The following is a 23686-nucleotide window of genomic DNA, read 5'->3' as shown; positions in this document are numbered from 1 at the left end:
AGAGAGAGAGAGAGAGAGAGAGAGAGAGAGAGAGAGAGAGAGAGAGAGAGAGAGAGAGAGAGAGAGAGAGAGAGAGGCTATAAATGTACGCACTATTTTAATAAACCAGAATGATTCCTTTAAACAAAGCGAGGCAATTTTAAAATAATTATACAAGATCGAGACTGCTCATTCATTCGTTCATTTTGCACAAAATATAAACCAACTCTCCAAGCTTCATCTTCATCTCACGTCATACCGTATGCACTAGGGACCACCTTTTTACTACGACAGGCTGAAACCTCGGTGTTTTGAAATTGAGATGATAATCAGATCAAAACACTTCATTGTGGTTAGTTCTCTTGCGCATTATTCCCACGTATACCTAATGCTCTCGAACGCTTTTAATGCATGCTAATCATAATAAAAACGAGTATTACGGTCAAATTAAAGGGCTACACCTAATCGTGCACGCGTGTTACTATGAAATGTGATGCGCTGCGTAAAACAAACAACGTTCCAGTTAGGATATACCAAGTGATGCATGCCCGTATTCATAACGCGCATATTATTATTGAAATGCTAACTGATTGTATATGAAAACACACTGCAGCAAATATATATCTCACATAGAGCCGAACAATTGCAACTGATGTGAAAATACCCGAACGCTCGCTCGGTCAGTCAGTTAATGTATACGTTACCAATGCAGTACACGTATACATTTCGGGTTTGTGCAATGAAATCACTGGTCAAATGGTACAGAATAAGAATCTTACCTCGCTCCGTGAGTTACAACGACAGCGGCAGCACTCTTCAACTTGTCAACAGTATGAGCGGATGAATCCACGATGAGCTTGCTTCATCTTCCACAGATCTTTTTCAACTCCCTCCTCACTTTTACAAACCAAACGTGTTATAATATCAAACAAACTTGATAATTTAAATGGAAAATGTGACTGGTAAAATGTCACGATGCTTTCAATACAGGCAACACAAAGAAACCCTCTCACTTTTATTGGATTCTTCCGAAGCTGAGACTGACTGCCTGCGGACGCTACTACAAGTGCGCTGGGCTGCAGCTCTTGTGCACAGATGAACAAGCGACGTTTTTTTATATATCTGGGTACTGCATCAATTTACACGCGCGGTTCAGTACACATACAAAATGAGCTTCAAGTTGATATCACCAAATTTTAACAAGACATTTGTCAAAGTTGCCCCGCCATCATTTGCTATCGGAGATAATAAGTAAGGGGTTTAAATTGCTATCAACCTTGGTAACCAGTCCGAGAGACAGAATGATTTGATATCATTAACGTAATAAACATTATCAGACAGACAGCAGCATATCTAATGAAAGACGCCTTCGAAATCCCGCCCCTTATTATGCCGTTGAGGGCAATGATTTATCCTTTTTTTTTTATTGAATCTCTGCATTAAAAAACTGCGTTTTTATTGGTTAAATCGCTGTTACTAAATGTCTCTGCAACAAAAATCTGAATTTCGGATCAATAGCTTAGAGAAAGTTCCTCATCAAATTATATACGTATGCAAATTAAATAAAACAAATAATACACACGCGTAAAACAATTGTGTTGCTGTGTATAATTAATATATTAAATAAAATACTATTTACTTAATACACTTGACACAATTCTCATAAAGTATTAATTTGCAGCTGACAACAGAATTAGGATTCTGATCTGAGTTCAGTTTCTCATAAGTTCCACTCGCAGTAAGGTTTTAAATGCGAAAGAATCGCTGCTCCCGGAACAGTTTTGATCTGGGCGGCGCTGTCCTCGCTTTCGGATGACAGTCCAGCCAATCAGAACCGCTTTTGTCTGCAGACGTCAACGTGAGGTCGGTTTAGCCCTTCGTGTAGCCGGTCAGTCTTATTAGATAACTTATCACTCACTCGCAATATCAGCAGAATGATTTGATCAAGAACACATGGAACTGTGAGTAATATCTCAAATAATTTGTTATAGCAAAAGAGAAATTAAACTCGTTGCGCGAAGGTTTTGTCCTTGTTTAATTGAAGTTAGCAAGTTTGTTAGGCTACTGCTAGCAAGCCTGCTGTCTGTCAAACTGTCATAAAAGTCTGACATTAAACCTACTAAATAATTTCCCATGGCTAACCCATACGGGGTTACAAAGGAAGCATTATTAATTTATGTAGAATGGGATACATTAAAACACTGTTTTTTGTCGCAAGATGCTAACGTAAATAGTTATTAACTGGTATTAGGTTTCATAGCTTTCAAACCATACAGTATCAAAAATTGAATCTGGAATTTGTTTTGGTGTATGCTTCATGCATGTGTTCAGTGTGTATTGTGCCGGGGGCAAAGGATAATGTCATATATTTTCTTCGGTTATTACAGTACTGCTTTTTATATTGTATATTGAATACTGTTGCACTGAAACAAAAGAGTCTATTTTATGCTTGTCTGAGCTTCAAATTCTTTTTTGGTATTCAGGACAGTGTGTCTTGGAAGTGTGTAGGAAGCTGACAGATATTTTTATTTTGGTTACGCTCCAGAACTGTCCTCTTGCTTAGAACTTTTCCTTCAATCCAAAATTCATGATTTCATTCTTTTCTCCCGGCACCTAGCACGTCCCAGCACTGACCTCCGACTTCACTGTGATTGAAAACTCCTGCCTTCAGTGACCTCCTCATGTGCATCATCTTCCTGAAGTTTGACCCTCGGCCTGCAACTAAAAATGCCTACAGGTAGTGCACCTGCTCCCAGAAATTCTGGTTGATCTCGAGATACGAGTAGACGGGAGACCTGTCTTCTGCATTTGACTGCTTTTCTCTGTTCATATCGTTATAAAGTTACTTATCTGAATTGAACATGTGATGACCACCGCCAGAAAACATTTACAACCATTTACATGAACCAAAACATAATAATTTATGCAGTGCTCGAATTGAATCAAGTCTTATGGGGGATCCCCACCATAAGACTTTATTTTGTGGGGGTGAGGGTTCATCTCGAAAATATAAAATTTATACAAAATACACAATATATTTGATCATAATATGCATAACTATATACTATTTATACAAAACAGGCTTACATAAAAGAACAGGCTTTTACTGTATTTTGGATCAAATGAATGCAGGCTTGGTGAACAGAAATGACTTTTGAACAGTAGTTTATACCCAACAGAATAATTCACGCATTATTTACCAATGTTGTATTTACTATTTTCTTTAAAAACAACTGGATGATTGACACTTTGAATAATAATGTTTGTTCCTAAAGACTCAGAACCAGGTCTGGTAATAATTTACGCAAGGAATACAAAAGCCATGACATGGAGTTGATAAATATATTGAAAAGATATAGAGAGTATTATTCTAAATTTTTTAGCTGAAGTCAGCTTCACCGGAGCGACGCTTATCAAGCAGTCATGTCAACGATGTCCTGCGCTTAGCGGTCTTTAGACGTGGGGCGGGGCGTTGCAAATTTAAAGTGACATGACAACTAGCCCATAAACAAACTTAATATAAATTATTGTAAATAATTATTTCACGAAATTTTACAAATCCATTGCATGAATTTAATCACGTTTGTCATAATAATTTTTACTCTAATAAAAATATCTAAGGGAACCCCCTAAGTCTATTTTGAACTTCTTATGGGAGTCCCTAATGCCTAATGGGGGGTCCCGGATCCCCCAGTCCCCCTTCAATTCGAGCACTGAATTTATGCCTGTATTGCCAGGCCAGACGACAAATCGTGGTAAGATGTCGTGTTTTCTGGTGTGTAAAAAGTTATGAAATCAGATAACAATTAGTGTAGACCAGTTGACCTCTACCATAATTTTAAGCTCTCAGTCCCCAAAGGATGCATCTCTATGTGAAGGTTTGCAGAATTCCAGCAATCTCTTAGGCAAGCTGATCTTTTTTCGCAATAATTGTGGCTGGCTGATCAGTAAATCCCTAGAGTTTCTCAACCTTTATTCTGTATGTAATAACTTTGTGTGCTTCGTCTTCCCTCTCAATACAAAGAGGTTACCTCTGTTAATGCATTCAGATTGTAACATGGTACGCTAATCAGCATTATTGCGCAGCAAGATGTAATTTCATTATCTAATATTAAATCAGTAACAGCGTTTCAGTGTCACAGATGAGTCAGTCCAGGAGGTAAAATCTAATCACCGCACCGTCTTGCAGCGGTTCCTCTGATTTAGGTTAGCATGACCTTGTTTACAGAACTACAATGCACTATAATTAAGGGCAGGCAAATGTGTACACAAAAAAATCCACTGACATTAGAGGCGTAACTTAGCAGCATTGCCATTATAGATCCACACGGACCAATGATTTGTTTCCAGAGGTGCTGCTACTGTAACTCCCAGGGTACTTGGCAAGATTTAGATTATTTTTTTTATTATGGGTAAAACTTGTGATTTAATTTGTGACTTAAAGGAGTGGTTCACTATAACATTCAAATGTCATAATTCACTCAACCACATGTCATAAAGCCATCTGTGTGTTTATTTCTTCTGTCGAATGCAAACTTTTTATTGGTTGAGGTCCAAATGACATGTGGGTGAATAATCATAAAACTTAAATTTTATTGTAAACTATTCCTTTAACAAATTCTCTGCAGTAATAGAGAGAGGATAGCAACTACCATTCTTACCATTTGTATATGCTATATTTGTCTGTCTGTTTGATTGATTGAATTACAGACACAATTTCTCTGTTCTGCCTCTGGTGTCCTAAACCTGCCTCTAGATCACCATTTCTATTTGACCAGCCAGCTTTAACCATTTCTCTCTTTCAATAAGAATAAATACCTCTCAATTTGGGCTGACAAAGAGGGTGAAAACCTTGCCCAAGGTCTGGTGTAATTGACATTGTCAGCCTCTTAAGTTGTTTTTATATGGAGAGGAGCTTTTCTGCTTTGCAAGCTGTCTTTAGTACAGAGAGCACATATTCCTGGGGAGCATCAAGCATGGCAGATCAATCTGTGAAGCCCCAGGATATCACATCTCTCTCTCTCTCTTTCTCTCTCTCTCTCTCTCTCTCTCTGTTTCTCTCTGCTACACTTCTTTGTCAGCCTGTCAGGTTCCGCAGGCTTGAAATGCAGTCTCCATGTTCTTATTAAGCCACTAATGCAAGTTTTGCCTTTGCTGCAAATGAGGGCAGCGAGGCAGAATCTGAGACCAGTGCACACTGTGATCCTGTGATCTCGTTTTCGCCGTAAATGCAGTACATCACTATTAGAAGATCACCGATAAGGAATTTTGTGGTGAATGCAATAACATTATAATGGGCTAATGCAGATTTACAGCTAATGTAGTTTTACAGTACAACCATAGGTCTTCTGGGCCTAACATAGAGAATGTTAGAAAAAAAAAATGTTACCTTTGACAAGGTCCATCTGGTCCAATTATTTTATTTTCTAAAAAGGATTTTTAGGCCATGCCTCTAAGCAACAGTTTTGATTAGTGGATAAAGAAAAGAGGATTCATATGGAATGTTTTTAAATCATCATTTGTCATCTTTAATATTTGAATAAACATCATACCGAGGCATTATCGTACAGTGAGATTTTGATTTTGTTACATCCCCATTATTAACATATTTATAGGTGTGGACATGAAAATCTTAAAATTCTAAGCTATAGTGAAGAAGGCAGTTACACAACAACAGACCTACAAGGAGACAATAAGGACACACGCAGCATCGGTTTCATAGCAGAGGCTCCTCCGGGCTTAAGGTGTTCGGCTGGCAAATCAGCTAACGTTCTCATGGGATCAGCGTGAGATAAACACATTTAGGTGCACATGTGACCTCTTAGCTCATCTAGCGCTGCCAGCCTCCATCTCTCCCACACACACGGGAATCCCAACCAAAATCAGCCTTTTCATCAAGCATTGTCAGATATCATTTACATTACATTTATGCATTTTGCAGACGCTTTTATTCAAAGTGACTTACATTTCATTGTACTATACATTTGTTTCTAAGTATGTGCAATCCCCTGGGATCGAACCCACGACCTTGGTGTTCCCATGCCCTAACCCCTGAGCTACAGGAAAGCATGTGGAAGGACATCACAAAGCAAAACATGCCACTTTGTCATAAAATTAGGTTTTTATTACCAAGGTTGTGTTACTGTACTGTACAGTATATAAAAGCGATATGTGTTGTTATGGAAGTTGTATGTCATGTGTATGATTGTAGCACGCTGTGCAGGAGATTGTGTGATGTGACCTTCATCCTTTTTTGCTACTGCAGGCTTATTCTGGCTGCTAACAGAGATGAGGTGTACAACAGGCCATCCAAGGCTGCAGACTTCTGGGGCAGCAACAGTGAGATTCTCAGCGGTATGGAAACACTCATTATTTAGAAATTAAGGTAATATTTAATATCTCAAATTTAATGAATGGATTTGATTTTATCCTCATTCTGGGAGCTGTGTACGTTTCTTTATAATCAAAACAAACTGCATGGCTAAAGTCAGGTTCCAGAATTAAAGTTTTTCAAACCTGACAATAGAGAGACAATGTACTGACCTTGAAGCTAGGTCATTTTTTTCTAATGACTATTGTTTAGTGTTTTTACTTGCATGTTGATGACACACAGAACAGATAACTGTGACATCATTTGGTTATTAGAAATGAGAAAACCCATCATGATTTAATCATATTTTAGTTTTTGGTTGTGTAATTCAAAAGATTAAGTGTAAGCTCCAAGTAATACAGGTATCATCGTTTTTTTATCCACCTTAAATTAGATTTTTATTAAATTCCACTAATCCATTTTCCTCATGCTACTTCCTGCTGGTCTTCGTTTTATTATCCAGCAAGTTTAGAAGATTACTTTTTGTCCAAATAAAGAAAGACTATTTTGTCCAGAGGAAACCTTTAGAAGATTAATTATCTAGTTTAAAAATACAGTGCATCCGGCAGGTATTCACAGCATCACTTTTTCCACATTTTGTCATGTTACAGCCTTATTTCAATTCATTATTTTCCTAAAAATTCTACAGGAAAATATATTCCTTATTTTAGGAAAATAAGGAATTGAATCCATTTTGGAATAAGGCTGTAACATGACAAAATGTGGAAAAAGGGAAGCACTGTGAATTAGAGGTCTTCTCGGATCCAAAGATCTTTACCCGACCTTTACCCGACACTTTTTACCCGAACCCGAGACAGACCCGATAACGTTTTTATTTTAAAGCCCCGACCCGAGACAGACCCGATAACGTTTTTATTTAAAGCCCCGACCCGAGACAGACCCGATAACGTTAAACCCGACTAGACCTGAATGTAAACCGACGTGTAATAATGAAATTGATATGGCAATGAACACGTTGATCCTCTTGTTTTGCTCTGGCAAATTGCGCAAACTGAGGCTAAATGGGTTGTGCCAGTTTTAGCTGAATCAAATCTAAATAAGTGACGACATGGCAACCACTCGCGCGAACATTCTGTCTCAACAATGTGTCCCAAACCGCGTAGCACTGAAATGTGCGCGTCTTTTAATATCTACTTCTGGTCGCCTGGTGGAAGTATGTTTTTCCTGAATACGATGGTAACTACATCGAGTGCAAACCCCTGCAGCGTTGGAAACTTCGGGATTTCAATTCTAAGGTGATTTCAGATCACCGCGACTTTCGGAAGATTTGCGTAGCTTTCAACTGATCGGCTGAGGGTTGGAGGAGAGTTGGTAACTACACGCACACACACAAGCGACGCGCTGTTATTGTACAGGATAGTTCGGGTCTTCCTCGGGTCAATTAAGCAAACAATTTTTTACTTTATATTACCCGAGACCCGAAGACACTAATAATATACCCGACCCGTGTCCGAAGCTCCCGTGAATCTTTTAGACCCGAACCCGCTCGGGTCTCGGGCCGGATCTCGGATTTTCGGATCTAAGTGGACCCGTGAAGACCTCTACTGGGAATACTTTCCGGATGCACTGTATGTTGAAGTCTCTTATATCCTGACACATAAGCAATAATTTAACTTTTCAGTCAGTGTCAAGGATGTTGGTTGGTATATGTTGGGTGTCCATTGTCCAGATTAAGCTGACCTCCCATTAGGAGTAACACCGGTGCGAATGAAATGTTTGCTTTTATTCTGTTAAATAGCACATCCCAGAACAGAAATCAGTCATATCCTTGGCTCCTAAAGGAAGTTACAGACATTTGTTCCTTTGCAATCTCTGGGTCAGACAGCACGGGACGCCCCTTTATTGATGGCTGCTGTAATGAACGGTGGCAGAAATAAATTCTGCTGTTAAAGAAGCCCTTATCTGTCTGGTGGGGTGAAGTGTGGGGAGGAAAGAACTATTATGAAGGGTTTTGATGTTTCAACAGAGACTTTTGGGTCAGTTGTTCTGTAGATGATGAGAGACTTTAGTGAGATTACTGAAGAACCAAAACCAGTTTTGCAGTTTTGTTAATTGTTTTTCATTAAGTGTTGTAACACTAGTGTTTTAAATGGAATTTAGATATCAAGTTATGAACAAAAGAGAGTAAATCATTCTCTGAGCATTCTTGAGCCATCCTGTACTTCAAAATATTTTTGTTATTATAGCCAGGAGGCAGGATTTTATGTCAGTTTCGGTTTTCTTTCATTAGGTCTGGACATGGAAGAAGGGAAGGAAGGCGGTTCCTGGTTGGGAATCAGCAAGCGAGGAAAACTGGCGGCATTGACCAATTACATGGAGTGGCGGCAAAATCCAGACGCTCAGGGGAGAGGTATTGCTGATCTTTCACCCATTAGAATTAATGTATTTTTCTATTACCGAGCAGTTTGCTAGCACACTTATGTATTACTCTGACAAATTACACTTAATAGGACGATAATTCACCTCTGAAAGCCCTTCATCATCTGTACTTTCTGTCCAGGCAAGTGAAGATTATGTACCTGGGTTTTTCACATATATTCAGCTTTACGCTACAGTGCATCCAGAAAGTATTCTAAGCACTTCACTTTTTCCACATTTTGTCATGTTACAGCCTTATTCCAAAATGGATTCAATTAATTATTTTCCTCAAAATTCGAAAAAAGCAATACCCCATGATGACAACGTGAAAGAAGTTTGTTTGAAATCTTTGCAAATACGAAAATGAAAAAAGCACATGTACATAAGTATTCACTGCCTTTGCCATAACACTAAAAATGAGCTCAGGTGCATCCTGCTACTACTGATGTTTCTACAACTTGATTGGAGTCCACCTGTGTTAAATTCAGTTGATTGGACATGATTTGGAAAGGCACACACCTGTCTATATAAGGTCCCACAGTTAACAGTTCATGTCAGAGCACAAACCAAGCCATGAAGTCCAAGGAATTGTCTGTAGAACTCCAAGACAGGATTGTATTGAGGCACAGATCTGGGGAAGGGTATAGAAACATTTCTGTAGCATTGAAGATCCCAATGAGCCCAGTGGCCTCCATCATCCGTAAATGGAAGACGTTTGGAACCATCAGGACTCTTCCCCGATCAGGGGAGAAGGCCCTTAGTCAGGGAGATGACCAAAAACTTGATGGTCACTCTGACAGAGCTCCAGCATGTCTCTGTGGAGAGGAGAACCTTCCAGAAGAACAACCATCTCTGCAGCACTCCACCAATCAGGCCTGTATGCCAGAGGGGCGAGACAGAAGCCATTCCTCAGTAAAAGGAACATGACAGCCCACATGAAGTTTGCCAAAAGGCACCTAAAGGACTCTCGGACCATGAGAAACAAAATTATCTGGCCTGATGAAACAAAGATTGAACTCTTTTGCCTGAATGGATAGTGTCATGTCTGGAGGAAACCAGGCACTGCTCATCACCTGGTCAATACCATCCCTACAGTGAAGCATGGTGGTGGCAGCATCATGCTGTGGAGATGTTTTTGAGCAGCAGGAACTGGTAGACTAGTCAGGAAAGAGGGAAAGATGAATGCAGCAATGTTCTTTTTAGTTATATAGTAACCTGAAGGTCTGGAACTTATCACAGCTTTCTTTGGCCAAGGCCCACCCAATATTCCACACGACTGACATAACAAATCACGTTTCGTTTTCAGCCGCGTCATCTTTAGAGGCGTGGAAATGTCCCCGAAGTAACAGAGCAGTGTAAATTCGCGAACTTGTCAAAAGTTAACAACAACAAAATTATTTTATTATTATTTTTAAGTTTCTGCCGTGAACCTAGCATACTTTTAAGAATTAAGCACTTAGTTGATCGTGATGAATTCTTATAGGAACCGTTGTAAACACGACTGCTTGCTTCTTAGATCAGATGGCTTCGTGTTGTTTCCAACACGCATGTCTAGCGGAAATCCTGTGAAATTCAACCAATCAGATGACGACTTCGAACATGCTGAAGTGTTTCCAAAGTTTAGTGTTTCCAACGGTCCATGGAAACTGAAGCTGAGACTAGCGGGGCCACAACTCTCAATATAATGTTGAACGATTCGGTACGACCTCCATGGTTCAATATGTCTAAGTGAATTGCGGTTTTCTGGTTTTGTATAAAAATTATTTGCGTGAGCTTAATTACACTGTGAACTGGCTCTGTCCTTATGTCTGTGCACTGAGATGGATTGGAGTAATATCTTATAGCGAGTGGTGGTGGGGCAGTGAAGCGAGACTGCCTGCAACACGATAAGCAATTTGCTGTTGAATATAATGGTGACAAACAGACACGGGCTGACTTTAGCGTATGCCCCTTGTACTAAAGTAATAATGATCTAATTTTTTCACATCAAGAATGTATTTTTACACAGCATACGAAAGCAGCAGGCTCGCGTTGCTCTAACCTAGCACATGCAGAAAGAGCATCTACAGCACCATGCCAAAGTCATAGCAAGAGCGCCTCCAGGCAGCTACAGTATTTAACATTGCATTTCTTCCAATTTATTGCAATGGCAATGTTAATGGCCTTGTTATTATATTAAATTTGTCCTTTCCCATTGAGCGCTGGTGTTTACAGTGTTACGTGCACAGCACGTTTACTTCCATTACAGCAATCGCAAGTTTTGCATTACGTTATTTTAAATACTCTGATGTGCAAAACCTCTTCAAGAAGCTTATTTTTATGGCATGTTGATGAACAGTAAACCAAACTTCTGTAAATCTTTACATTTATTCAATACACCAGGATTTTGTACAAGTTGATTTTTGCTTAAAGATATTAAAACAAGTCAAGTAAAATAAAAAGTGTTCCCAATTTCTTAACTTTTTGCTGTTCCTGTTACATAAGCATAGCACAATGGAGAAACACTTTAATGTGCCAAGCCATCAGAAACGAACCGTGGGTGAAAACCGAGGTTCGTATTGAACTGTGGGTGAGCGGTATTATTGCATCCCTATTAGATAGATAGTCTTGTCTGTGTGTGTTTGTCAAAACGATTATTTTGGTGTATAAAACATTTGAACAAAGTACGTGCCCACAAATAAAAAACGTATTCAAAACTAGATTTTGAGGAGGTTGCTTGACTATGGTACACTCTTGATAAGTTTAGAATCTGAACACTGTGTGTAACTTTTTTTACCCATTTTATCAGGTCATTGCTGTGTGGTTGCTAGGGTGTTCTGTTCTGGGTGGTTGCTATTTGGTTGTTTACTAGCCTAAATCAAAGGAGTCCAGTCTCTGTGATATTGTTCTCCCTAGATATGACTTTGGTCCCTCCTTCACCTGAACACTCAAATAATAGCACAACTCTCAAAAGTTGCCCAATTTCACCTGTCAATCATGTATGTAGCACAAATATTTTGGGACGAGTTAGGCACAATCCAATGGTTAGGGGTTTAGAAAAAAACTGTTTAGCACAAATACTGAACACACATACTGAAAATGTATACATATAGACTGTACATCTCTTTGGGTAAATGCCTCTTCTAAAGAGTTAATGTAGAACAAACCCCAAATATGAGCCATGATATTAGTGATGTTTGCCTCAGCAAGTACCACTATTTACAGCCATAATATATAAATAATATACACTACCATTTAGGTTACAGCATTGAATAACATGGTTGTAACTGTGGGATTTATGTTATCCAAAACAAATTAACTTATATTTTAGCATCTTCAAAGTAGTCACCCTTTGACTAGAATCTGCAACGTCGTACACTTGACTTTTTATCATTCAGCTTCTTCGGGTCTCAACCTGGGAAGCTTTTTAAACAGTATTGAAGGAAAGAGTCCTTTTTTATTATTTGGTCCAAGTAATGAAAGTTTAGTTTTAGTTTTCTAGTTTAGTTTTCTAATGAAAAAAATCAATATGGTGGCACGGTCATATTTTTGTATTCAAAAGTATTTTCAAACATTGAAAGATACATACACATTCAGATTAAAATATTTTCCACATCATGAGAAACATTTTTGTCAAGTGATCCTAAACCTTTAACTGGTTGTGTATCTTATTTATAAAAAATAATAAATAAATCTGATTTAAAGGGGCCATTTCATGAAAATCGGACTTCCATGTGTGTAAGTGCTAAAATCGGGTGTCTGGTGCATCTGCCAACACAGAAAACGTGATGCATGACAACCCAGTAACTTTGTTTATGTGAGCCTATCCTCTGCATGCCTGTGAGAAAACAAGCCGTTCAGATTTCGGTCCCTTTCTGACGTAGGTAGCCGTTCTTATTATAATAATAATACCGCCCATTTTTTTTAACATGTTGTGGTGCCACCATTTTTGTTAAAACATTTTTTAAAACAACGTATAGACATGTTCTATAGGAAAGGTAACCTTAAATTACAGTATCTCGTTATCTAGCGCAATATAGAAAATAAAATTAACTTGCCCCCCTAAGGTAATGGTAGGGGAAACACGGCAAGTGAATGGGTGCCGTCTCTGTTTGGTTACCAACATTCTTCAAAATATCTTTCTTTGATGTTCTGCAGATTTGAAATGACAAGAGGGTGAGTAAATGGTGACAGAATGTTCATTTTTGGCTGAACTATCACTTAAAACTATGACGTAATGTAAGACAAATAATGACAAAACAAACTAAACCTCACAGACAGAGAAATCAATTATGTTTAACTTTTTATTAATTAATTAATATATATATATATATTAATATATAAGTCTTTTCATTACAGCGAGCCTAAATATATCGAATCTAACAGCTTACGTCTAAAGTCACAATGTGATTGGACAACTTTTATGATTTATATTGTAAAACGGAACTTCGGAACTTAACGGACATCCTAAACCAATGGTTTAGAGCCATTTTTCCAGTTTTGGTTATTTTATTATTGCAAAAATGTTAATTAATATTAGTTATTTTATATATATATAAATACTGTATGAATAGATAACAATTTTCAATGACTACAATACTAATAACTTGATTTATGTCCACAGACCAAAGTCTCACTAGTAGTCCCTGTGGGGATAAAAGCAGCAATCACACCAGAGTTTGTTTTAATCTAACCAAATATGGCATATGTGAACACACCCTTAATGTATATTCATATTGATAAATAAAAGTCCTTTCTGGCTTTACTGAAACTCATAAGACTAAAAGCAAACATCAAGTGGATTTAATGCCTCAATGATTGGATTCTTAATTATTGTTGACATTCATTCATGTACAGATGTATAATATATAGCTAGAGTGTAGAGTCCTCTATCATCATTTACTGCATATGTCCTCTCATCTGAGCTGGTCTTCTCACTGGCATCACTCTAATGTCTGTTTATATCCTTCAAACTGTCTATACTGAAGTATGCACCTCACCGCCACCTACCATCAAACGTCCATGTCAAACAGTCCTCCCAGCTCTGTTCCCAGGCTGTGTCCCTAAATATAATGCAATCTCAGCTGTTATGCACATGGTTTAACATATCAACTGTTGTATCTGAGGTCAACTGCATGTTGTTTAACATGACTTTAATTGAGGATTGCACCTGTTTCGTCTCATGGAGTCTTGAGTAATGAACTGTCCTTTGCAAAGCGGTTCACACACAGTTTCTCCTCCTACGCAATTCTCACTCATAATAAATTGGATTATTGATACCCTCTCATTCTCATTTCTACTCAGGTTCCTTGGTGTCCAACTATTTGACCGATAACTTGGACAGTTTTGCTTACCTCCGTAAAGTTTCCTCAGAGGGTCAATTATATTATAACGGCTTCAATCTCCTGACTGCTGACTTCAGGTGAGTTGTGCAATGCAGTTCTCAGGTTGGTGCATTTTGTAAGCATCCGTGCTTAAATGGTGAACACTGAGGAGACGATATAAATGATTTAGAAAAAAAATTTCTAAATTTGAGAAACCTTTAGATTATGTGTTTATGTCGACTGTCATTCATTTGAATTGCCATGTGGACAAAAAGGAGATTCAGTGTTACTATTCCTTTCCATTCGCTGTACTTTAAGGAGAGCTGTCCTCTTTATTTCCTTTCTTTTTCCCAGATACATTAATCACAGCGGTTAGCCGTGCACTAGAGTTTTAGGGTAGAACAACATCACCCCATCCTTTAGCTCGCTGAAAGGCTGTTTGCTAATGTAGTGATGTATTACTTGCGTCCGTGCTGTCATCTGGGGTCCTGGAGGGGTAATATTTGCCTGTTCATCTCTGTCTCCTCAATCCTGTATTAATAAACGGAATATGTGTCCCAAACAACGTAATCAAACGGATTAAGCTAGCCACAGGGAGTGTTATTCATTTGTTTACCCTTTTAATAAACAAGACCATTATTGAGCTTATCGGCCCTCCTTTTCTTTCCTCAGTCACAACGGACAAAATGATACATGTCCTGATAAACTCTTGAGAATTACAATGGGCATTTGTGCCGAAATCAATACAGCAGTCTCCTGTAAATAGAGACGGCCTTTCCGTAGGAATAAAGAGGTTTTGTTTGTTTCTCTACAGGGATGTGACTGACACACGTCTGATAAAAGACTAATGTTTTATATGATATCTCGACCCATTAAAAGATTTTACTTCGGTGTATTATCAGGTTCTGTTCTCCGAGCTCCGATAGCATTCCGTTTGGCTTGCGCAGGGTATGTAGATAAAAAAATCACAGTGCTGTTCAAAGCTCATAGTGTAACTTGTATAGCTCAGATCGTCCTCTTTCTGTATTCCTCAGTTTTCAGATGTCAGGCATTATATTTTAAAGGGATAGTTCAACAAAAATGAAAATTCTGCCATCATTTACTCACCCTCTTGTCATTTCAAACGTGTATGACTTTGTTTCGTATAAAAACACAAAAACAGATATTTTTAAGAACGTTGGTACCCATTCACATCTATTTTATGAACACAAATCTGATGCAAGTCCGTGGGGTACCGCTTTTGTTTGGTTTTTCATTTTTGGGTGAGCTATCCCTTTAAAGTCAGAGAGCGAGGGTAGAAAATGGTCTTAAAATATTAAATTGTGAATGTTGTTGGAACAAAACCTTATATTTCTAACCTTTTATAAAAAGTTGTCATAAAGGGGAATGAACGTTACATTTCAATGATGAATTAAACCTTAAAGCCACAATATGTAAATTTGGACTGCTAGATGGTGCACTTTCGAAACAACGTAATTTAGCTTCGCCTTTTGTTGTTATGTGGGAGAGTGGAATTATGGGACATGTCGTTTTCACCATCCAGAGGCATATGGAGATCGCCCATCATGTTCATGGACGAGGTGATGAATTAATTTTGTTTTATGTCATCGTAATGAATTAGGTTGCAAGAAACGTTGAATGTAATGCTACTTTAGCCTGCGAATGATATTGGACTTTATCAATTGATTTGGTAGCGTACTGCTACACAGTTTTACGTGTTTAAAACAGTCATACAGTCGTCGTTTTTGGGGGGTTTCCTTTACTCGCCAAAGATTAATCATGATTCATATTAACAAAACAACAGATGCTGCGTCCCAGATGCTGTATTACCACTTCCGCATTTGCGTGTTGCTGTAGTTTCTACAACTGGAAACTGAGGGTATTGCGGAGCACTGGATATTAAGTCACTGATATGCGACAAATACAAGGGGGACAAGCGACGGGTCGTTATTTTAAATTGGAATTTCTCTGGATTTGCACTTTCTTGGGAACATTTGGGATAATGTAAGTACACAACTGCATGAAATGTATCACACTGTGCAAGTGATCTTTTTGGATATTTCAGAACAAAATCCTTCAATTTTTACTTTCGTGTAACCTTCATTTTCTTTGTCAACTGTCCATAGTTGACCAGCTGCACTAGCTGTCTAAGACTTTCTGATTCAGATCTTAAAGTTAAATCATCTAAGGTTGGTTTGGCACAATGGTTAAAGCTAACCAGAAAAAGTACCACTGAACCTCAGGTCAAACTCAATGTCCTTGTACTTAGTGTACTGTACTTTGCCTCAAATAACAGTGTCTTCAAAATAATTCCTAATTTGCTGAAAGACACCCTGTCATTCCACTTTTTAGCCCTACCAATTAAATATATTGTATTTTAAAATAAGTGAAAATATGTAGCATTGTCCCACTGTACCAAAGTCTCTAATACAAAAACCATAGCTTGAGTGGGGTTGTTGGTTTGCTGGCAGCGATTGTATTGCATTAATACATAATAAGAGGGCTTTTTGGCTCATACATTAATTTCATTGAAATCCTACACAAGGGTGTTTAAGTGAATCTAGACAAGGCCATTAATAAAACCTCTTTTGGTTGAGACTGTGCATTTTGGTCAAAGCAGCTTGCTTTCATAGACTTTGCTGACATGGTGGGTTTAATACTTAACCAACAGAGGTGAAAGAGGCCAGCGCTGTGGTTACAGCCCTGTTCAGCCATAAATATATTAGCATTACCATGGCCTCAAGTGCCTTATTGCTATAATAAAATAATTGATTGAAGACCATCATTATTTTTTTATGTTTTAAGCAAATTCATTAAGTGAATCCAGCATTGGAGCTAACAGCTTCTTAGCTATTTAAGGAACAGTTCAACCAAAAAGGAAGATTTCTGTCTCCATTTACTCGCCCTCAAGTTGTTCCAAATTTGTATAAATGTCTTTGTGCTGATGAACAAAGAGAAAGATATGTGTAAGAATGCTTGTAACCAAAACAGCCCTTGGCCACCATCGACTACCATAATAGGTCTAATATCTTTGCTCTGTTGAACACAAAAGAAGATATTTTGAAGAATGCACGAACCTTTCTGGGGCACTTTTGATTACCGTTGTAATTAGAGATTCACCGATTTGTAAAATTTGGCCGATAACAGATAATTCTTTAACATTGGAAGGCGATAACCGATGTATTGGCCGATATACAGCAGCTAAATATTAATTTAAAATTCCCTAAGACTGAAACAAAAGGTAAAAAGTGGACAACTGCTTTTATTTAAAAAACATTGACTCTTTTTTTCCCCCTGAAAATCATGTACCAGGCCCACTTTTCAGTAGTTGAAGATTCTTTAACCTTCACACTTTTGTTATATTTTTTATTTAATAAACTAATTATAGATGTTTTTCTAGAGCAACCCTGAGAAATGTTCTTAATAGCCACATGTATAACAGGTCTCAAGACCGAAAGCATTCAGACAGCAGTCTGATTCAAACAATATACTTATGTTTAGGGATGCTCCGATCCGATATTCGTATCGGGTATCGGCGTCGATACGTAATAAAATTCTAGATCGGGTATCGGTGCAATTTGTCACCGATACCCGATCTGACATAAAATTTGTGCTAGACGATGTAAAAGTTCATGGAGACACCGGCGCTTAAACTCTCTCGTGGGCGGCTGCGCATTGCGCAACGTGCGACATCATACGCTAGCAACGTGTGACATCATACGCTAGCAACGTGCGACATCATACGCTAGCAACGTGCTCTGTACGCAGTGCACGTGAACAAGTGAACATATAGCAGCGAACAGCATGGAGCGAGCCAAAATATCAGTCATTTGGAGTTATTTTACAACAGCTACGCCAATAAGTTCCACCGCTTTCATTGTTATGGATGGGCAACCGCTGTCCGTCGTTGCGAATAATGGCTTCAGACTCCTTATAAACCACCTGGAGCCGCAGTACGACACGCCGAAGCGTAAATATTTAACTCTACCTTGAACTGTACCGAAAAGTCAAAAAGCAAACACATATCCGAAAAAATTAAAGATGTCAATGCGGTGAGTTTTACAACAGATATCTGGAGCTGCGACCTGTCCCCTGTGTCGCTTTTAAGTTTAACCGCACACTGGTTGGATGAGAATTTTGATGCCACAAAATGCCACGTTAAATGCAACAAACATGTGCAGTTTTACTAATCTAGGGAAGCTAGCGTTTTATTCATCTGTTTCTGTGTTGGATGTTAAATTTTATTTTCTCTAAACTTTAGTTTAGTTAAGTGGACTTTGCTTTAGTGACTAAAGCATTAAAAAGATCTGATTCATGTTACTTTGAATATCTAAAGCAGTAAAGCTATTACTTTTTTGCTCAATTTCAGCAGCTTTTTTTTTGCGATTTGATTTTTTAATTATTTTTGCACTTTCTTAAAAATTATTAAGAGATTTTGTTTCCATTTATTTATACCTGTTTATCAAGCTAGTGAAGCTGTTGTTATATTCAGCTGCTTAATTTGCACTTTAATTTTGAATGTCTTTTGTCCAAAGATAGTGAACACTTTTGTTTTATTTTTCATTTGTTTTGCACCGGTGCTGGTTTAATAAACTATTTACTAAATTTGTGAATCATTAGTTTGTTATTTTGTTTTACGGGGTCAGGAAATTTATGTTAAGTCGAGCCTGATGTCTTGCACAGCAATGCACATAGTTTATTAAGTAATTGTGCACTTTAAAATTTTTACCTTAGTATCGGATCGGTACTCGGTATCGGCCGATACTGAATCTCAGGTATCGGAATCGGTATCGGAAGCAAAAAAGGTGGATCGGAGCATCCCTACTTATGTTCCTATAATTTACACATTCATAAAGACTGTATCTACATCAAAAAATTTCTAATAGCAATAAGCGAAGCTTATCATCACAACAGAAAGACAGTATTTTAACTGTGAGCAGCATGCAGCTGAAGAAGTTTAAACAGAGAAAAATATTTATAATATATTAGCCTAATTTCTAATATCCTGTATATATATATATATATATATATATATATATATAAAACATAACAATTTATCATCCGATACCGATTTGGACGATAATTTATCGTGCATCCCTAGTCGTAATTTTTCCAACTATGCTGGTAAGAACTGTTTGGTTTCAAGCATTCTTCCAAATATCTTTCTCCGTGTTCATCAGAACAAAGATATTTATACAGATGTGGATCAACTCGAAGATAAATGATGACAGAATGTTTATTGTTGGGTGAACTGTCCCTTTATTATAAACTTTGTGTTGGGTTTACAGATAAACAAAAGTCTGTCCTAAAGACAGTAGTGTATCTCTGCATTAAGGAACGTTCATTTAAGGATTCCAAAAACCAGTAGTGGTTTTACTGAAAGACACCATTCTGCATATTTATGCTTGGCTATATACTTATTTTATTCCTTGTACTTATGCAAGAGGCTAAAGCTTTCCACCTATCTGTCTATGTTTGTCTGTCTCTCTGTTGTGGTTTGCCATCACTGCCAAAGTGTTTGACCAGCACTATTGAGGTGCCTCTCATATTGCTTTCAAAACCCCTAAATTGGCCACTTCTTATATATTTACATTTATTCATTTGGCAGACGCTTTTATCCAAAGCGACTTACAAGTAGTGTTTTACAGTGACACATTACTGCAGAGCAATCAGGGGTAAGGTGCCTTGCTCAAGGGCACTTCAGTAATGACCTGCTGGCACTGAGATTTGAACCTGCAACCTTCTGATCACAAGCCCAACGCTCTATCCCCCAGGCCACAACTGACCCAACAGCTATTCTCCTGCTGTCTCCGGAGCCAATAAAATGTAAAGTGCAAAGCTTCACTAAGAATTCCCTCCTGAAAGGGAGATGAGGACAAAATTAAATTGCCAAATGCTGAAAGCGACTAAAACTTGGCTTTTGTTGGTTAAATAGTTGGAGGCTAGCTTAAAGCATAGTAGGTTATTTAGAATTTAGTTTAAGAATCCTAGTGATCCGACTAATCTAGAAAAATGTACGTTTCAAGAAAATCACACTTTTTTGCAGCAGTATTTGTTCACTAGATTTATGTGTGTAGAAACCTCAGTGCTTCAAACTAGCACAATTTCTAAAGGGATAGTTCACTCATAAATGATCAATTTTGTCTTATCATTTCAAACCTGTATTACTTTCTGTCTTCTACAAAACACAAAAGAAAATATTTTGAAGAACAGCAGCGGTACTCATTCACTTCTATTGGATGGACCAATGCGAGTCATTGAGTACCGCTGTTGTTCGGCTACAAAAACATTTCCAAGTTATATACTTTTGTGTTCTACAGAAGAGAGAAAGCCAAGTCGTTTGATATGACAAGATGATGGGTGTTAATGATGACCGAATTTTCATTTTTAGGTGAACTGTCCCTTTAACTCTAAAATGATATTTGTCATTTATTAATGCACGTAGCCCACTCCTCTAAACCAAGGGGTCGCGGCATAAAGTATGTGTATATTAGAAATAATATGGATATATTATATATTATGGTAATAATGGAATTTTGCATTGAGATTCATACCATGGATTTGTCTTTTTGTAGATAATTGCTTACTGTGTAATAAACAAATGTCAGCAGTGACCAGCTTCTAATGATTAGAAGGAACCCAGGAGAGTAGAGCTTTGTTTATCATTCGAATTTCATCTGTTTTATTATCTTGTCCTCTTGACCTTTATATTTTTAATAAGATCGTTGCCTTATGTTGTGTTAACAAACGCACAGCGGAGATGTTAAGCTCTGTCTCATTTTCACATTTTATGCAAATGTTTTTGCATGTTTAGATGATCTGGTACTTTTAATTGTTATATGTGTTGATTTGTATGTGGGCGCTGACTCAAATTTTACACTTCTGCATAGAATTGATTTGTTTTATTACATGCCTAATATGATATCTGCGTCCAGGATGAAAATAAATTGATATAGTTTATTTGTGTTTTAGCAGCGAGCGCTAACTGGTTTTTCTCATTATGTTGTTGGATGCAGGGCCAATGAAGACACATTGTGTTACTATGGAAACAAGGGCAATTCGGAGCCCATTCATCTCAAAGCAGGTTTGTTAAGACCCTCAGTTAGCACTTTGTGGAGAGATGCCAGTTGTCTTGAATAAACCACCAATGTTTTTTTTTTCTTTAAACCTGTAATGTCTACATTGCAGACTAGTTTCAGTCATTCAGCACCAGATTTGTGGGCGTGGCTTGCACAGACAGTTTACAGGAAGTGATGGATGATTATGTTTGTTTCAGCAGGAATCTATGGGTTGAGCAATTCACTTCTTGAAACTCCGTGGAGAAAACTGCAGCATGGCAAAAGCCTGTTCACCAATGTGCTGAGTAAAACACTGCCCCCTAATGGCTTAGTGGAAGAACTGCTGCAGATTCTTAATAATGAAGATTTGTAAGTGGACATTTGTTTTGTTTCTGTTTTGAGAACAGCTCTGCTATAGTTATGTTGTTTTGAAGACATGCAGTATATCGTCCAATATCTGTCTGATTTACAGTTTAAAATGGAGACATTTAGCACTTCTCTGCATTAGATGTCAGTCAAGCATGATTTGGTACTAATAGAAACGTACTTTTTCTTTTTTAGAAACATCCCAGACCCGGCACAGGAGAGTCAAGGCGAGGGCTACAGTAAAGACATGCTTCAGGCTCTGTCTGCAGTGTGTGTGCGCTCACTCGGATACGGCACAAGGTCAGTGTCCCGCCATGCCAGAGGAGAGCAGTAACAATCTTCCAGTTAATACTACAGTAAATGTGAGGTCTGAATGTTTTTATATCTGTCCGTCACAGGACCAATACGGTAATCCTCATCGACAGAGAGGAAAACGTGAGCTTCACAGAACGCACCATGCTAAATTGTGACGTCACTCAGTGGAGAACCAATAGCTTCAACTTCAAACTGCAGGAATGAGGGCCAGACGTCAGGCCAAGGGAGGAAAAAACCTCGCGCTGTGCCTTTCTCTAACAGCCCTCTGCTCAAGACATGAAGCAGTATTATATCTGTCAAAATGACTTTACTGTGACTTTCCTATATTAGAGATTGGGATTGATTTTAAATTATTGCTACTGCTCCTTTGGGAGAAGGCTTGATTGCACTTTGATTTTTATTGTAATTTTTCATTCTAGGTTTCTTCAGAATGGTATGTGATTTGAGTGCATGTGATCCGCTCTGCAACTCTAAATTAAAGGCAGAAAGTATGAAGAATATGAAACTGATGTAATTCCTCATACACATAATCCACTGAACCACGGTTTATCAAGTGTCAGTCGCATTAAATCTTTTGTGGGAACAAAGTGTTTACTGCCAAAGAATCATTGTCAGTCAGGGCTGTTTATAAACAGAAGAAAATAAATCTTCAGTCTTGCACAATGTACTGTAAACTTTTCTTGCGTAGGAGGTATGGTGTTCATTTACTGTAATGGCACAAGTTTTCCTCAGGACCACATTGAAAAGCTAATGCCAAAAATATGAGGAGAGAAAAAAATCTTCATTAGTTTCAAAATATGTAAATGTTCATACAAAATCAAGCCTTCTTGTTTAAACTAAATGTTTTTTAAATCTAAATATTTTTGCTTGCCGTTTACTAGATGGAAAGAAACATTTGGGACAAATTACTCATTTAAAACTAGTTTTTGATTGTTTTGGCCGTGTGCATCTGTTTTTGCTTCTGTTGTTTATAATATCTCACACACATGTTCAACCAGACCTTAATATCTTGTCACTTCAGCACCAGGGTAACTCAAAACAGATGTGGGAGATTTGGCCCCCAGCTCAGTTCTGTGCAGTGCAGACCTGTATTATTTTCTCTTGATCTTGTGTGTCATGAATAAGCCCCTTTCTTCTTAATAAAGACTTGAGTTACTAAACTAAACTTTGAACACATTTTACATAACATGAACATTTGTGTGTTATGTAAGATATTCCAACTGCCCTGTAAGGAATGAATGTAAAAAAATGGAGTCTGCTGCCATCTAGAGATAATGTACTATAACTAGTGAAGTTGCTGAATGAAATAGAATCAGTGTGATGTTTACAATACATAATAATTTGTATTTGTTAAAGCTTAGTTAATATGTACATTACTTTTTGAAATAACTATATTAAATAAGAAACAAGTGAAGTTTTAAAATGGATTTCATTGAAATGAAATGTAGTTTAGCAAAGGAAAACATACATATTTAAAGGGATTGATTATGTTTAAAGTTCTAGACTTAAGGCTGCAACTCTTTTGTTGTTATTAACATTGCAAGCCATGTAAAATACGACAATCTTCATGAGAGTGTTGAAAGAAGATACTATTGTTATACCTATAATATTCCCTCCCCTTTTTGTACATTATAGGACATAAGTATAAATACACAGAATAGAAGCTTAGTTATCAAATGTGTCTGTTTCTATCTAAATCTCTCATGAATGAATTTGTGGACAATTTACATAGACATTACATTCAGCATGTAACATAACATAACATAAGATTTTTATTTCGGTCCTCAGACTCCTCACAAATAATCAATCATAAATATAAAGCTATACATAATAACCGAAAAAGGTGTAGGCTGAAGCCTCTGCTTATTAAGCCTACCCTTTATACATCATTATCAATCAATTAAACATAATTTTTC

At 37.7% G+C, this 23686-nt stretch overlaps 2 protein-coding genes across 6 annotated transcripts in view; one reads left to right on the top strand and one right to left on the bottom strand.

Annotated features, from left to right (window-relative positions):
• arvcfb (ARVCF delta catenin family member b) overlaps positions 1–1363 on the bottom strand; it is a gene marked incomplete at its 5' end in the record, with an annotated part of 157619 nt that extends 156256 nt beyond the window's left edge. For 3 of the 4 annotated variants that reach the window (XM_079486516.1, XM_079486520.1, XM_079486522.1), the window contains 2 exons: positions 759–876; positions 993–1363. Of the gene's footprint in view, positions 1–758 lie in introns of all 4 variants that reach the window. The other variant, XM_079486521.1, reaches the window with a different exon arrangement.
• Positions 1364–1731: 368 nt separating this feature from the next.
• tango2 (transport and golgi organization 2 homolog) lies at positions 1732–23437 on the top strand. 2 transcript variants are annotated; one of them, XM_079486493.1, is made up of 9 exons: positions 1732–1940; positions 2597–2716; positions 6245–6333; positions 8601–8720; positions 14012–14129; positions 21048–21115; positions 21311–21458; positions 21651–21755; positions 21854–23189. In XM_079486493.1, exons 2-9 carry the CDS (start codon positions 2661–2663, stop codon positions 21972–21974), a joined length of 825 nt encoding a protein of 274 aa, XP_079342619.1. In that variant the 5' UTR covers positions 1732–1940; positions 2597–2660; the 3' UTR covers positions 21975–23189. The 2 variants fall into 2 exon arrangements, with proteins under 2 accessions (XP_079342619.1, XP_079342618.1); XM_079486492.1 differs by having other exon boundaries at positions 1810–1940; positions 21308–21458; positions 21854–23437.
• Positions 23438–23686: the final 249 nt, after the last annotated feature.

This window comes from Barbatula barbatula, assembly GCF_947034865.1.
Source record: "Barbatula barbatula genome assembly, chromosome: 2".
NCBI lineage: Eukaryota > Metazoa > Chordata > Actinopteri > Cypriniformes > Nemacheilidae > Barbatula > Barbatula barbatula.
This window is presented reverse-complemented; position numbering and strand designations above follow the sequence as displayed.